Source organism: Babylonia areolata, chromosome 29, assembly GCF_041734735.1.
Source record: "Babylonia areolata isolate BAREFJ2019XMU chromosome 29, ASM4173473v1, whole genome shotgun sequence".
Classification (NCBI taxonomy): domain Eukaryota; kingdom Metazoa; phylum Mollusca; class Gastropoda; order Neogastropoda; family Buccinidae; genus Babylonia; species Babylonia areolata.
Genome location: NC_134904.1, coordinates 13,298,597 through 13,314,699, shown reverse-complemented (window position 1 = coordinate 13,314,699; position 16,103 = coordinate 13,298,597). Strand labels below are relative to the sequence as shown.

The 16,103-nt window shown below is 41.5% G+C and overlaps 1 protein-coding gene across 2 annotated transcripts in view; it reads right to left on the bottom strand.

Annotated features, from left to right (window-relative positions):
- The window catches only part of LOC143274758 (spliceosome associated factor 3, U4/U6 recycling protein-like), a 42,193-nt gene that overhangs the window by 25,425 nt on the left and 665 nt on the right, over positions 1-16,103 (bottom strand). For both annotated transcript variants that reach the window (XR_013053304.1, XM_076578676.1), the window contains exons 2-11: positions 15,606-15,732; positions 14,521-14,625; positions 13,059-13,243; positions 12,572-12,677; positions 10,297-10,421; positions 9,152-9,307; positions 7,182-7,320; positions 5,660-5,767; positions 4,478-4,543; positions 2,407-2,575 (exon numbers count right to left, since the gene is read on the bottom strand). Coding sequence is in view for 1 of the 2 variants with exons in the window: in XM_076578676.1 (XP_076434791.1) it covers positions 2,407-2,575; positions 4,478-4,543; positions 5,660-5,767; positions 7,182-7,320; positions 9,152-9,307; positions 10,297-10,421; positions 12,572-12,677; positions 13,059-13,243; positions 14,521-14,625; positions 15,606-15,732 (1,286 nt within the window). In the remaining variant the exon portion in view is untranslated. The remainder of the gene's footprint in view (positions 1-2,406; positions 2,576-4,477; positions 4,544-5,659; positions 5,768-7,181; positions 7,321-9,151; positions 9,308-10,296; positions 10,422-12,571; positions 12,678-13,058; positions 13,244-14,520; positions 14,626-15,605; positions 15,733-16,103) is intronic.

The following is a 16,103-nucleotide window of genomic DNA, read 5'->3' as shown; positions in this document are numbered from 1 at the left end:
ATTACCACATGCCATTAATATGATAAATAAAAATCCATTTTATGAGCGTTTCTGTGATAAATTAAAAGAAAAAGAAACAAGAGAAGTCAATCAATTCTTCAAGCAGTCCTATAAAGTGAAAAGAGAAAAGTTAAATCAACAGTTCAGGGAGGTTTGCTTACAAGCAACGACAAAAAAAAAAAGACAAAAAAAAAAAAGACAAAAACAAAACAAAATAAACTAACAATAAAGAACAACAAGATTCAAACACTTTTCTTTGTAAACTTATGTTTGGAAAGAGAGAGAGAGAAGAGAAGAGAGAGAGAGAGAGAGAGAGAGAGAGAGAGAGAGAGAGAGAGAGAGAGAGCGATCAAAGACAAGAGTCACTCATACATCCATCATGTTTCATTCAGAGAAAATGACACACACAACACTCACAAAAATAAAATAAAAAACCCACAAAAATAACAACAACAAAAAACAAAACACAACTACTCCTCTAAAAACCTGAATATATTTTGGGATAAAAAGGAAGAGCTGGTCACTGCCTCAAAAAACAAAACAAAAACACAACAACCAAAAGTGACTGAAAAAAAACAGTCAGATATCCATCCACCCATTTTCATTTGAGAAGAAACAGAAAACAGTCAAGCAACTGAAAGTGACAGGTGTGGTAGCTGAACAGTTAGAGCCCTAGATCCCCCCCCCCCCCCCCCCACCCAACCCCCTTCCATCGAGTATACCCATATGAAAGATAAAATATGTGCAATAGAGATCTATCAATCAATGTCAGCATTTTGGGGGTTATGGCAAGAAGAACAAACCAAGCATGCACATCCCTGTAGTAAGGATGGATGCCTACATGACAGGTAATACAGTTCTACATGCACATCCCTGTAGTAAGGACGGATGCCTACATGACAGGTAATACAGTTCAACATGCACATCCCTGTAGTAAGGATGGATGTGTACATGACTGGTAATACAGTTCAATATGCACATCCCTGTAGTAAGGACGGATGCCTACATGACAGGTAATACAGTTCTACATGCACATCCCTGTAGTAAGGACGGATGCCTACATGACAGGTAATACAGTTCTACATGCACATCCCTGTAGTAAGGATGGATGCCTACATGACAGGTAATACAGTTCAACATGCACATCCCTGTAGTAAGGATGGATGCCTACATGACAGGTAATACAATTCTACATGCACATCCCTGTAGTAAGGACGGATCCCTACATGACTGGTAATACAGTTCAACATGCACATCCCTGTAGTAAGGATGGATGCCTACATGACAGGTAATACAGTTCAACATGCACATCCCTGTAGTTAGAATGGATGCCTACATGACAGGTAATACTGTTCTACATGTAAAAAGCCCATTTGTATATACAAGCGACCGCTGGGGATTGCAGCCCCTAAACACAGATGAAGAAGAAACAACTGAATTCATCTTGACAAAAAAAAAAAAAAAAAAAAAAAAAAAAAAAAAAAAAAAAAAGCATTTGTCTTTCCGTTTTAGTTTCTCAAGGAGTCGTTACAGCGTTTGTACAAATCCATATAAGCTACACCACATCCGCTAGGCATCCGGATGCCTGACCAGCAGCACACCCCAACTCGCAAGTCAAGCCTTGTGTGCCTATCAGAGAGGCCTTCTACAGAATTTTTGCCACAGAACACGTTGCCATGGGTTCCTTTTTCGATAGCCCAAGTACACGCTACACACAGGGACCTGGATTTAAAAAAAAAATTTTTTTTTCATATCTCATCTGAATGACTGGATGCTCAGTTTTTCCAGCCAATCTTCCGACAGTTTCAGTTTCAGTTTCAGTAGCTCAAGGAGGCGTCACTGCGTTCGGACAAATCCATATACGCTACACCACATCTGCCAAGCAGATGCCTGACCAGCAGCGTAACCCAACGCGCTTAGTCAGGCCTTGAGAAGAAAAAAAAAAGAAAAAAAAAGGGGAATAAATAATAGATAAGCTTACATAAATAAATAAATAAATAAATAAATAATAATTATGATATAAAAAAGGTAGTGGTAATGATAATGATAATAAAATAATAATAATAATAAATAAATGAATAAATAAGACAACAATGACGATAAATAAGCAAATGAATGTAAAACATGAAGACACACATTCACACATACACCCACACATGCATAACAGATATGCACCAAACATGCAGTTTCACAGATATGAAAGCACAGTCAAATACATATAAACGTACATGAGCTCCAACACACACACACACACACACACACACACACATTACCCTGAACCTCCTCTACCCCCCTCCTTCCGCAAAGGGCAAGACCTGGATTGTACGGTTCTCCCCCAGACCCTGACTGACGCTGTACTAGCAGGTTAAGTGCCTTAACCGCTCTGCCACCTTGCTGCCCACCCACCTTTCCAAGCGGTAGTAGCTGAGCCACATGGAGGCCTGGCTGCCGTAGCCCTCCTGCATCACCTGGTTCCACAGCTCTCTGGCGCCCGCCATGTTGCCGCAGTGCCGTGCCTCGATCCTCGCCCGGTGCTGTCGCAGGCTAGCTTCCGGGTCGCCGTCCAGCCCAAAGTCTGCTCACACAGGGGTGTGTTTTATCTTCAGTTTAACGTCTATTCACTATAAGTGTTTTTAGACGGAAAGGAGTAAAAGAAGTGGATAAAGGAAAGGGAATGCATGTGAATATTAGCGTAAAAAAGTATTCATGTTATGTATCAGAGGAAAAGTATATTACATATAAGAAAAAGGTCTAAAGAGATTGTGGTGTGTAGTGAATGAGGTGTCACTGGAAGAAGAATATGTATATGCATATCAACAAGTAACAACCTACAACAATGTAAATATAAATAACATTAATTATGATACATCAAAGGAGGATACCAACTGGACTGGAGTTTAAAATTACCGAAAACATTCTAAGCAATGAATCCCAAACATTTTGTAAATTTGACACCATCAGCACATTCAAGACAAATTACAAGTCTAATGTATAGAATTCGTTTAAATGCCTTTCGCACAAAATTTTCTAAAAATATAAAATGTATATGCGGTAAGCAAATAACTGTACGTCATCTACTCATTCATTGTCCGAGCATAAGACAGTTAATTCCTAAAGACACAGGTGTGTGTGTGTGTGTGTGTGTGTGTGTGTGTTAGGTTTCAGTTTCTTCAGTTTCAGTTTCTCAAGGAGGCGTCACTGCATTTGGACAAACCCATATATGCTACAACACCCTATCTGCTCAGCAGATGCTTGACCAGCTGCATAACCCAATGTGATAAGTCAGGCACTGAGTGCAGTTCAACTGTCCAGTCAAACTTGGGAGAAGGGGCGACAGCGGGATTTGAACCCAGACCCTAACTGACTCTGTGTATGCAGATATATTGGAGTGTGTGTGTGTGTGTGTGTGTGTGTGTGTGTGTGTGTGTGTGTGTGTGTACACACTAGGACTACTGTCCAGTCCAAAGTCTGCTCACATTGGTGTGTGTGTGTGTGTATTCAAGTGTTCGCACTGCTGTCTGGCCCCAAGTCTGCTCATTAGGTGTGTGTGTGTGTTTGTACATGTGTCAGGACTACTGTCTGGCCCAAAGTCTGCTCACACATGTGAGTGTGTCTACAAGTGTTCAGACTACTGTCTGGCCCAAAGTCCGCTCACTGTGCACGCGCTAGGACAACCATCACCTTTTTTATGGGTGCATGTCTGCATGTGGTTGAGTGTGGTTAGCCATTTCTAAGGGTTGTGTCTGCATGTGGTTGAGTGTGGTTAGCCATTTCTATGGGTGCGTGTCTGCATGTGGTTGAGTGTGGTTAACCATTTCTAAGGGTTGTGTCTGCATGTGGTTGAGTGTGGTTAGCCATTTCTAAGGGTTGTGTCTGCATGTGGTTGAGTGTGGTTAGCCATTTCTAAGGGTTGTGTCTGCATGTGGTTAGCCATTTCTAAGGGTTGTGTCTGCATGTGGTTAGCCATTTCTAAGGGTTGTGTCTGCATGTTGCTGAGTGTGGTAAGCCATCTCTATGGGCGACTGCCAGCACACTGAGTCTAAACTTCTATACAAATCACAGTCTTTTTTTTTTTTTTTTTTTTTTTAATACCGTCATTACGTTGATGATAAATATGATGATGATGATGATGATGATGAAGATGATGAATATTATCATTAATGTTATTATCATAATTATCATTATCATTGTTTTTACTATTGCTATTACTATCATTGTTATCATTAACTCACTCAGTACGGCCAGTCCTCTCTTCTCCTCTACACAGACCCCTCGGATGTCCAGTGGGTGTCTGAATGACCCAACCTTTAGCTTCCATCGTCAGAATTGTGATATTCTTTGTCAACATTCACGTCTTCAGTATAAGAGCCTTCCGCTTGCAATATTTTGATGACGGTAATTGGGGTGAAACGCTGTTCACGTCGTCTCTTTCGCCGTTCGTATGGAAAGAGTTAACAGAAGAGGTAACCAAACTCACTTTCATACAGGTGATCAGCAGCTCTCTCAACCGTCAGTCGGAAGGTCTCCAGGTCTTGCTCGTGGTCTGAAAGTGAAAACTCAGTGCTACACAATCGTGTGTATACGCAAGCAGAAGATCAAATACGCACGTTAAAGATCCTGTAATCCATGTCAGCGTTCGGTGGGTTATGGAAACAAGAATATACCCAGCATGCACACCCCCGAAAGCAGAGTATGGCTGCCTACATGGCGGGTTAAAAACGGTCATACACATAAAAGTCCACTCGCGTATATACGAGTGAACGTGGGAGTTGCAGCCCACGAACGCAGAAGAAGAAGAAGAGTGCTACACAATAAAGAAAGAAATAAAGGAACAAACAAATATATAAATATATTAAAAACAAACAAACAAACAAACAAAAAAAACAACAAAAAACAAAAAAAAAACAACAACAACAATATACACACACACACAAATTCACATCAATATTTGTACAGACATTGGCTTATCTGTTCATCTATTTATTTGCTATCATCTTTTTTGCATTCACAATACACACAAACCAGAGAGAACTGTTCATATTCTTTATCCACTTAAATATCATTTTATTCTTTGCATCTCTGTCTGCTCACATATAAAAGCAGACTATTCACACCATCAGCCGGAACAGATTCTGACACATCCATTTGCCACGCACAAATATCAAAGCAGATTATTGACAGATTCAAGGAGAGCAGATCTAACACAATTGCTTGGCACATGCACATATAAAAGCAGATTATTCACCCATTCAAAGACAGCAGATTTGACGCAACCACTTGCTACACACACACACACATACATAAATGCATAGTATTCACACATTCAAGGAGAGCAGATCTGACACAACCACTTAAAAACTCACACATATAAAAACAGTTCACTGACACATTCAACGACTGTAGGTCCAACACAACCATTTGCCACACACACACATAAAAGCTGAGTATTCACACATTCAAGGAGAGCAGACCTGACACAACCACTTGCTACACACACATTTGTATACATAAATGCAGATTATTCACACATTCAACGACAGCAAATCTGACACAACCACTTGGCACACACACACACACACACACACACACATATATAAAAACAGATCACTGACACAATCAACAAGAGCGGATCTGACACAACCACTTGGCACACACACACCTTTTGTCCAGTCGATGCGACGTCTAAGGTAGTCAATGTACACAGTCCACACCTGCAAGTAATCTGACGCCTCTGTGAAACCGGCCATCAGAGCTTTGTCCATGGCTCCTGCACCAACACAAAGGTTTCCCATTTTCACTTTCAGTTTCACGAGGTGTCAGTATGCTTGGACAAATCCAAAATTAGAGTATATGCTTCCCCACATCTGCCAGGTGGAGGCCTGCACAACCCACAACCTTTAGTCAGTTCTTTAGTGCATGCGCATACATACATACACACATACATATATGTGAAAGGGTGTCACTAGAATACAACCTTTTGTATTTGTACATATGCTACCACTCTTTACTATTTGTTAATCATTTCATCTCCTGGTCTCATTATTAATTTCCCGTTGAAAAACCACCGAGGCAACCATGTGTTTGTTCTGTATTGTCTATGTGTTCTGTGTCGCTTGTTCAGGATTAAAGAGGCTATGCCAGTCTTGAATAAAAGCTAATTTGTGTTTGCACATTTCTTCTGTCTTTGCTGCTGTGTGCTCATGTCAAATGATTGGTATAGGGACAGGCCCCGCACTTCCTTTTTTGGGTTTGTTCCAATGTACCTTTTATTTACCTGTGTGCTACCTGAATCGGTAGCGTAAGCAGCACTGACTTGCAGTTGTGTACCTTGTGAATGGAGAGTTACCACTCTTTACTATGTGTACATATGTATGTTTCTATGTAGTCTTATATGAGATGCCATGCATGTACATGTATAAATGTGTATATCCTCAAAGTGTCAATTATGCTTCATAAAAATCAATAATTATGCATGTCATGAAGATTAAGTTCTTGTGCTTTTTCAACTTTGCAGATTTGCATCTATTCAATCATTTAAAACACACCTTTTTGGATATGTCAAAAGTAGAAAGATATATGACTGTTTGATCTCTTTCCATGTTTCTGTCAGTCTGTCTCCCCTCTCTCCCGACATCACTGTCTCTCTCTCTCTCTTCTTCTTTCTCTGAGCATGTGGAAGTGTATGTGTGTGTGTGTCTGATTTCCTTTTCTTTTTTCTTCCTTTCTTTCCTTTTTTTTTTCCCCTTTCAATTATTACAAACACAAAGAAACAGAAGCAACTCACATGCCACAAACGTGACTTATATGTATGATGTATATATGAATGCTTTTGTGAGAAAAAAAAAGTGACAAAAAAAGAAAAAAAAAGAGAGTATGATTTGTACGCACCATTATAAAGCCTGAAGGCACAAAGAAATATGAACGAATCTACCCATTCGTCCTGAAAATACCACAGATTTTCGAGGTACCAGCTGGGAACTGCTCAATTTCTTTTGGAAGCCTCAACTCAAGTTTATCTTTTATATATATCTCTATTTATTTCACCCTGCTCTACCGGTTTTACACTGATTTTAAGAACAATAAACGACATGCCCATCATTTCAAAACTGATTCCTAATCAATCAGACAAAAGATTTGTGCAGTTAAACACTATTTTTAAAGTCTGTCAGACCTCTCCCCACCTTTCACCACGTCAAAGGGCTGTGCGTTACGTTCCAGCGCCAGGACGTAGTTTCTCCACAGCGCCCCGCTCCATGGGCAGTTTCGCAAAGCACGGTCGTACGCTGCCATGGAAATGCTCCTGATTTTCAATTTCTCATCCTGGAGGAAAAAACAAACAAAACAAACAAAAAAAACCCCACATAATTTGTACATGCTCAACACTTTATGAATAAACTGCTTGCACGATACATAACCAAACATTCATGTATGAAAAATAAATCCAGACAGTACCCCTGACAAAAATATATACATGACAATTTACAAAACATCTTATCAAGAATTTTTTTTCTAACCTGGTCAAACGTTTTGACCACAACAACTAGAGAGGGCAAAGCCTGACAGGAAAAGACAACTCACCAGGTACTATGTGTTCTGAAGCCAGACAGGAAAAGACAACTCACCAGGTACCCTACTTCATGAACTGAAGCCAGACAGGAAAAGACAACTCACCAGGTACTTTGTCTTCTGAAGCCAGACAGGAAAAGGCAACTCACCAGGTACTTTGTGTTCTAAAGCCAGACAGGAAAAGACAACTCACCAGGTACTTTGTGTTCTAAAGCCAGACAGGAAAAGACAACTCACCAGGTACTGTGTGTACTGACAACCCACAAGGTAATTCATGAACTGAAGCCAGACAGGAAAAGACAACTCACCAGGTATTTTGTGTACTGAAGCCAGGCAGGAAAAGACAACTCACCAGGTACTGTGTGTTCCAAAGCCAGGCAGGAAAAGACAACTCACTAGGTACAGTGTGCACTGAAGCCAGACAGGAAAAGACAACTCACCAGGTACTTTGTGTACTGCAGCCAGGCAGGAAAAGACAACTCACCAGGTACTATGTGTACTGCAGCCAGGCAGGAAAAGACAACTCACCAGGTACTTTGTGTACTGCAGCCAGACAGGAAAAGACAACTCACCAGGTACTGTGTGCACTGAAGCCAGACAGGAGAAGACAACTCACCAGGTACTTTGTGCACTGAAGCCAGACAGGAAAAGACAACTCACCAGGTACTTAAGTGTACTGCAGCCAGACAGGAGAAGACAACTCACCAGGTACTTTGTGCACTGCAGCCAGGCAGGAAAAGACAACTCACCAGGTACCTTGTGTTCTAAAGCCAGACAGGAAAAGAGAACTCATCAGGTACTTTGTGTACTGCAGCCAGGCAGGAAAAGACAACTCATCAGGTACTTTGTGTACTGCAGCCAGGCAGGAAAAGACAACTCACCAGGTACTATGTGTACTGAAGCCAGACAGGAAAAGACAACTCACCAGGTACTTTGTGCACTGAAGCCAGACAGGAAAAGACAACTCACCAGGTACTTTGTGTTCTAAAGCCAGACAGGAAAAGACAACTCACCAGGTACTATGTGTACTGCAGCCAGGCAGGAAAAGACAACTCACCAGGTACTATGTGCACTGAAGCCAGACAGGAAAAGACAACTCACAAGGTACTTTGTGTACTGCAGCCAGGCAGGAAAAGACAACTCACCAGGTTCTTTGTGCACTGAAGCCAGGTAGGAAAAGACGACTCACCAGGTACTTTGTGTTCTAAAGCCAGACAGGAAAAGACAACTCACCAGGAACTATGTGTACTGCAGCCAGACAGGAAAAGACAACTCACCAGGTACTTTGTGTACTGCAGCCAGGCAGGAAAAGACAACTCACCAGGTACTATGTGCACTGAAGCCAGACAGGAAAAGACAACTCACCAGGTACTTTGTGCACTGAAGCCAGGCAGGAAAAGACGACTCACCAGGTACTTTGTGTTCTAAAGCCAGACAGGAAAAGACAATTCACCAGGAACTATGTGTACTGCAGCCAGACAGGAAAAGACAACTCACCAGGTACTATGTGTACTGCAGCCAGGCAGGAAAAGACAACTCACCAGGTACTATGTGCACTGAAGCCAGACAGGAGAAGACAACTCACCAGGTACTTTGTGTACTGCAGCCACAGGTCTGGCACCAGGCAGTTGTCCAGTATGGCCCGTTCAAACAGACACTGGACACGGGCGGGGTCGCCCTCCGACAGCTCAAACTCCAGGTACGCCTGGTAGGCAGCCAGTCGTGGTGCTTCCGACTCCAGCTACAACATCACAAAGAACCAAAATGAATGGTCATCATTTCACTGAAGGAAAGAAAATGCATATCGGAATTACAACAGTCCCCCGCTGCCGCCCCCCCTCCCTCCCCGCACCCCTCCGCTCATGTCACTGAGCAATACTGGGCCCCATCTTTCCCTGCCGAGCCCTAGACACAATGGAAATGAATGCAACGCACTGATGGCCGTAGAAGGCTATGAGATCTTTAACTTTATTTGTTCTTATTTTATTTGTAAAACCTTTTCAGTGCCAAGCCTATTTTATGCTCAGTGACAACTATCTGCCAAGGGTAAGTTTCGATCATGGACGTTAATAATGAGAAGAAAAAAAAAAGCATACAGAAGCATACAAAAGCATATAAAAATATATATATACATTATCATAACCTATACCCTTCTGAAATGAAAATGCACACTATCCGATTACTGGCAACTCCACAAGAACTTAATCATTTTATAATGGGAAATTTCCTACAGTGACGCTGACGGAAAATTTCCATCCTGTGGCACTTTTTTTTTGCACACCAGAAGAGAACAGAAATTTCTGTCCTGTCCTGGGGCACTCTTCTTTTCTTCTTCATTCGTGGGCCACAACTCCCACGCTCACTCATATGTACACGAGTGGGTTTTTACGTGTATGACCACTTTTACCCCGCCATACAGGCAGCCATACTCCATTTTCACGGGTGTGCATGCTGGACATGCTCTTGTTTCCATAACCCACCGAACGCTGACATGGATTACAGGATCTTTAACGTGTGTCTTTGATCTTCTGCTTGTGTATAGCACACGAAGGGGGCTCAGGCAATAGCAGGTCTGCACATACGTTGACCTGGGAGATCGGAAAAATCTTCACCCTTTACCCACCAGGTGCTGTTACCGAGATTCGAACCCAGGACCCTCAGACTGAAAGTCCAACGCCCTAATCAGTCGGCTTTTGCGCCCATCCTGGGGCACTCAAAGACTTAACTCACCAACTGCTGCTCGTAGGGTTTGACTCTGCCGAGCTGCTCCAGCGCCCGTTTGTAGCACTTCTCAACCTCCCTGTCCACCGTACCCCCCAGCCACTCCTGGTACTCCGTGAATGTTTCCTCCATGTCTGGTCCATAGTGTCATCATGAAAAGCAAATATAATAAAAATAATAATGACGACATTTATCAGCGCTTTCCTCATTGCACAAAGCGCTTCACAATCCACGTACACATGCATACGAAACACAGTCAGTTCTCAACTCACAACCATGCACAATAAACGTACATATGCGCATACAAACTAGTAGTACATATAATACAAACATCTACCCATCCATCCATACATACATGCTACGCATACACAATACAGCGTTACAAATATACCTACACAATCAACTAACTACTTTCATGTTTTAGAGAGGGTCTAGAGGAAATGCTGCTGGAAGAGGAGCTTTTATTTGAAAGCTTGTATGTTTATTCCTCCTGTGTTAATCATGTAATGTTTAATGTTGTTTTCTTTTGTGTGTGTGTGTGTGTGTGTGTGTGTGTGTGTGTGTTGGCTGATTGTCTAGTTGTGTGTAGCCAGTACCTGATGCAATTTCACTTTGTGAGATAATAAAGTTATTCTTATCTTGTCTCTTCTCTTGACAGGGAGCAGTCTGCAAGAAACGCCTTGCTCTAAGATTGACTACCCTTCTTTATCCCTTTGACTACCTTTTCCGTTAAATCCACAGAGTTCTTGGAACCTTCTGTGACGCCTATCTCCATTAGCAGGCATGCCTACCCCCAATGTTGCTTTTCAGGAACAACACACATTAGAATCAAGGACAGGGTATTATTTTCAGGAACATCTCAGCCAACATACAGTAGTCATCTGACAGCCAGAAGCAGTCCACATTCAAAAAGTTGGTGCTTATCCACATGCACACTGGTCTTGCCGAAATTACTTCACCGGTGATGGAAATCGAGCAAACAAAATGGCTTTGGTCCTGTTCGGACATTTCTGGCTTTTCCTAAATGGTTTCGGTAACATTCGGCAGCATTTCCGTAAGACTTAGGGAAGTGTCTTTGGCAATGGTGGGAAAGCCATCTAAGGGTACACTTGTACCCACTAGATAGTAGATACTTCAGGGGAAAAAAAAATGTTACGGTCAGATTTTTTTAATTTTCCAGAACATGCAGCATATATCTGTATTTGCAGGACACCCTGCCCATTTTATCAATTTCCAGGACAAATACGGGCCCTCAGTAACAGTAGGCATGCCTGCATTAGATTAACAGAGGTATTTCATCAAACATTTGCTTATTTCATTAGGGGAAGAACTACTGACTGATGTTGACAGGCTCAGGAAAGGATCATAAAAACAATTTTATTCCCTCTTCAAAATCAATGAGTCATAGTAAAAACTCATATGCTTCTCAAAGAATCATTTGGGTTTTTTTTTCTCCTGAGAACTGAAACCAGTGTCTTCTTCAAATTGGTGATATTACGTTGGTCTTAGACTCACACTCATTCTCAGCGTTTGTCAGAGCTTTTTCCTTGACATAAGGAAAACAGATGATCTCGAAAAGTGCTGGCAGTCAACGGTTATTCACTCAGTGAGTTATCAATTTTTGTTTGCTCTCACATCAATATTCTTCTTTCAAATCATGTAAGACATCATTTTGGAATGACAGACTTCGTGTGTCTGTACAATCTACAGACAGAAAAAAAGAATCATACAAACAATACGTCTACACACTCACAGAGAAGAACACAGACACAACACACAATTTTCTCTACAATCCAATCCATCTCTCTCTCATACACATACACGCACACACACACACACATTCATATCAAACAAATAAAATTTAGAGTATTAAGACATTACAAAGTAAAGAACACACACACTCACACTTAGGTGTCAAAATAAAAACATGTCTTCATACAGAAAAACATCTCTTATTCTCTTTAAAAAAAAAGAAAAAAAAAAAGAAATAAAATAAAATAAAATAAAATAAAAAGCAGTAAAACCATATTCTATCTACAATGTAAGCCAAAGCCATGAACTTCCTCTCCTCCCACTTTCTAAATCAACTGCATCACGTGCATACATGTAAGCATGTGTGTGTATGTGTGTGCACGTGCATATGGATGCATGTGTGCTGTTAATGTGCAGCCATTTGTTTCGTGTCGTTTGTGTGTTTGTGTAGTGTGTGTGTGTGTGTGTGTGGGGGGGGGGGGGGGTATTTCTGCATGCTCTATAAAAACCAAGTTCATTTATTCAAGGTTACCCATGAGTGGAATGGTCAGCTGCCGTTTGAAGAGGTTGGCCACTTTCCGGTGCTGAACACTGAAGGCTTCTTCCTGCTCCTTGGTGGTCACGGCACCAGGCTGGGGCTGAAACACCAACCATTCTGGGATCAAAGTTTAGAACACCATGCAGAGCAACTATTCCCTGACTCCACAACCAACGATCCTTGGATAAAACACAGCTGCGACTTCACGCTCAACACTCGGCTTATATCATAGATCGACATGAGCTAAGTCAGCAAAGCACAGCAAAGTCAGTAAACACAGCACTCACAAAAAATCTGGAAGCGACAGCTGTTTGCTGACAGTGAATGAGACGTGCATAAAGACGTAAAACTGAGAAGCAAAATCAACTGTAAAAATCAAAACCCTCACTGCCAAACATTATTCTTAAAACAAGTGTAAGCAACAACAACCAAACCCACAGTACTGACCACGAAGTCGTTACAGCTAAAGCACAGTACTCACCATGAGGCCGGTCAGCAGGGCGTTCTCAAACTCTCGGTACGCCTCCCACACGGTGGCCCCCATGGGGACATGGAGACCCACAGCGGTGATGGCCTGCTCAAACACCTCCCTCACGTGCTGTATGCCTCCCTCCTCCCCCATGCCTCCGATGGCAAACTGCACGTACTCCAGCCACACAGTCACCGCTGAAACAGGAGGAGTAGGACACTGAATATGTTAGTCAGTTGTGTCCAACTATGACCATCAGAACAGCAGTGGAGACAACTGTGGAGTGATGGCCTAGAGATAACGCGTCCGCCTAGGAAGCGAGAGAATTTGAGCGCGCTGATTCGAATCACGGCTCAGCTGCCGATATTTTCTCCCCCTCCACTAGACCTTGAGTGGTGGTCTGGACGCTAGTCATTCGGATGAGACGATAAACCGAGGTCCCGTGTGCAGCATGCACTTAGCGCACGTAAAAGAAACCACGGCAACAAAGGGGTTGTTCCTGGCAAAATTCTGTAGGAAAATCCACTTCAATAGGAAAAACAAATAAAAGTGCACGCAGGAAAACATACAAAAAAAAATGGGTGGCGCTGTGGTATAGCAACGGGCTCTCCCTGGGGAGAGCAGCCCGAATTTCACACAGAGAAATCTGTTGTGATAAAAAAGAAATACAAATACAAATACAAACTGCTGTCCCAACTGTTTGGGCTAGAATTTGATTATAGTGGAGAGTTGCTCAAGGTACATCCCCACTCTCTTGACCGAGATGGTTTTAGGACAGTCGGCATTGGGGATGGTTCCCAAAGGCCAACTAGCCTCTAAGGCTGCAGCACTAAGAGCCAGTGCAATCTTGCCTCCTAGTTTGAGAATCATAATCTTTCACAAAAGACTAAGCTGTAATTTAATGTAAATATTTTCCACTGCAATGGAGAAACCATAAAAATACAGCTGTGACTAATGTCAATCTGTGATATAAGCTGAGTGCTGGGCCACTGAAGAAGTTGGTTTAATACAGCTTTCAGTTTTGAGGTGGCAGAGGGTGCAGACATCCCGTATAATCTATAGATACCACATCTGCTGTTAAAAAAAAAAAAAGAAAAGAAAGAAAAAGCAGCAGAAGCAAGAGCTTAGTATAAACTCAACGCACTGATCAGGCCTTTAGAGACGCTATAAAAAGGCACAGTGTTTGTGGGTTGCAATTCCCATCACACACACAATCTAAGGCATAACTAGCAGGACACTGGTATAAAATCAACTGTTTTTCACACACACTGGCATAAAATCAACTGTTTCACACACACACACACACACACCCACACCCACACACACACACACTCATACTCACAGCAACAACGATGACAACAACCACACTTAACTACAAATTTAACAATATAACAATTTCAGGTTCCTAAATGTCTTTTATCCTTAAACTAAGGCATAAAACCTATCAATCATTCAATCTGATTTCCAAACTTACAGACATAGTCCTGTATGGCCAGTTTGAATAAAGCTTCAACTTTCTCTCTGTCTTCTTTCTCTTGAGCCAGTGGGATTTCATCTTGAAGCCACTGTGACCAGATTTCTGAAAAGTAGAGAGAGTGAAACAAAAGTCATTGAGCACGAAACATACACATACAGACACTGACAAAAACACATATCAAATGCTATACATTATAGTGGGTGAAGGGGTTTAGAATAATGAAAAAGTATAAACTTTAAGTATGGAAAGAAGTCAGCAATAAAAAGAATATATATATATATATATATATATATATATATATATATATATATATATATATATATATATATAAACATTAAAAAAGCACAAAGGAATATACCCAAAACAAACCAATCAAAACCAGAGTGAAATCCATCCACAAAAAGCATACACACACACACACACACACACACTACACACACACACATATATATATATATATATATATATATATATAGAGAGAGAGAGAGAGAGAGAGAGAGAGAGAGAGAGAGAGAGAGAGAGGTAGATAGATATAGATATAAAAGCAGAAACTTTACAATGTTACATAATTATTGATTAATTTCCAAAGAATGCTCAGCATAGTGTTGAGAAGTGTGGCCGATAACAGCTTATCACACAATATCTTAAATGGTGTCCATTTATCAGTGACCAATGATTAAAATACAATGATCTATGAAAGTTACTGATGAGTATTAGCCATCTGGGCTATTTTGCTGGAGTGGTGTTTCACAGGGGGTGCTGTAACAGAATCAGGTATTACTTCTGATCCAGTGTTCACCACTGACCCGAGTTTGAGGCTGCACTTTGGCATAATGTTGTGTCCTTGGGAAAGGCATTTTATTCTGATTTTACCTGACTGTGGTCAGGGGAGGTTAAAGTGATCTATGGAGAGGAATGAGCCATGCTATCCCATGCCAACCCCTCTGAACATATGAAGTCACTGTAACAGCTGTAAAAGGCTTTGGGACCTTTAACTTTTATAAAATATATTTTTCATAAAATTCTAAGTGCTGTCCCCTGGGAGCGCAGTACTTAACAATTGAGATGAGCGAACCGCAAACCTTCACTGAGAGGAAAGCACTTCTGCATTGCTTGTCTGGCTGCACGCAGTCTGTCCAGCTCTCCAAGTTCCCTCAGTTTTTGGATCAGCTCCACATGACAATCGTACAGGTATGGGTTCTTGGAAATCTGCAAGTAATGGACTACATATGAAAAACTTTTACTTTCAGAACTGACATTGTGCCCAGTTTTTTGCCATGAATTTTATCATATCCATCATACACACAAATTTCATTCTCTTGACACGCATCTCACACAAATGTAGTTCTATACACACACATGCACATGAATATACTACACGTTTATATAGAAACACACACTCAAATGTAAACAAACTTGCTTTGAGACATTGTAGACTCCTATGACTGCATTACGTTCTGAGCTGAGATGTGACAGTGCTACTCTGAAGCTGGATCCTGTGTGACAATCTGTGAATAATAGAATTCAAAACTCACCAAAAAAAAAAGTAATGGAGTTTGCACTTGTGCAAATAGTGCAGT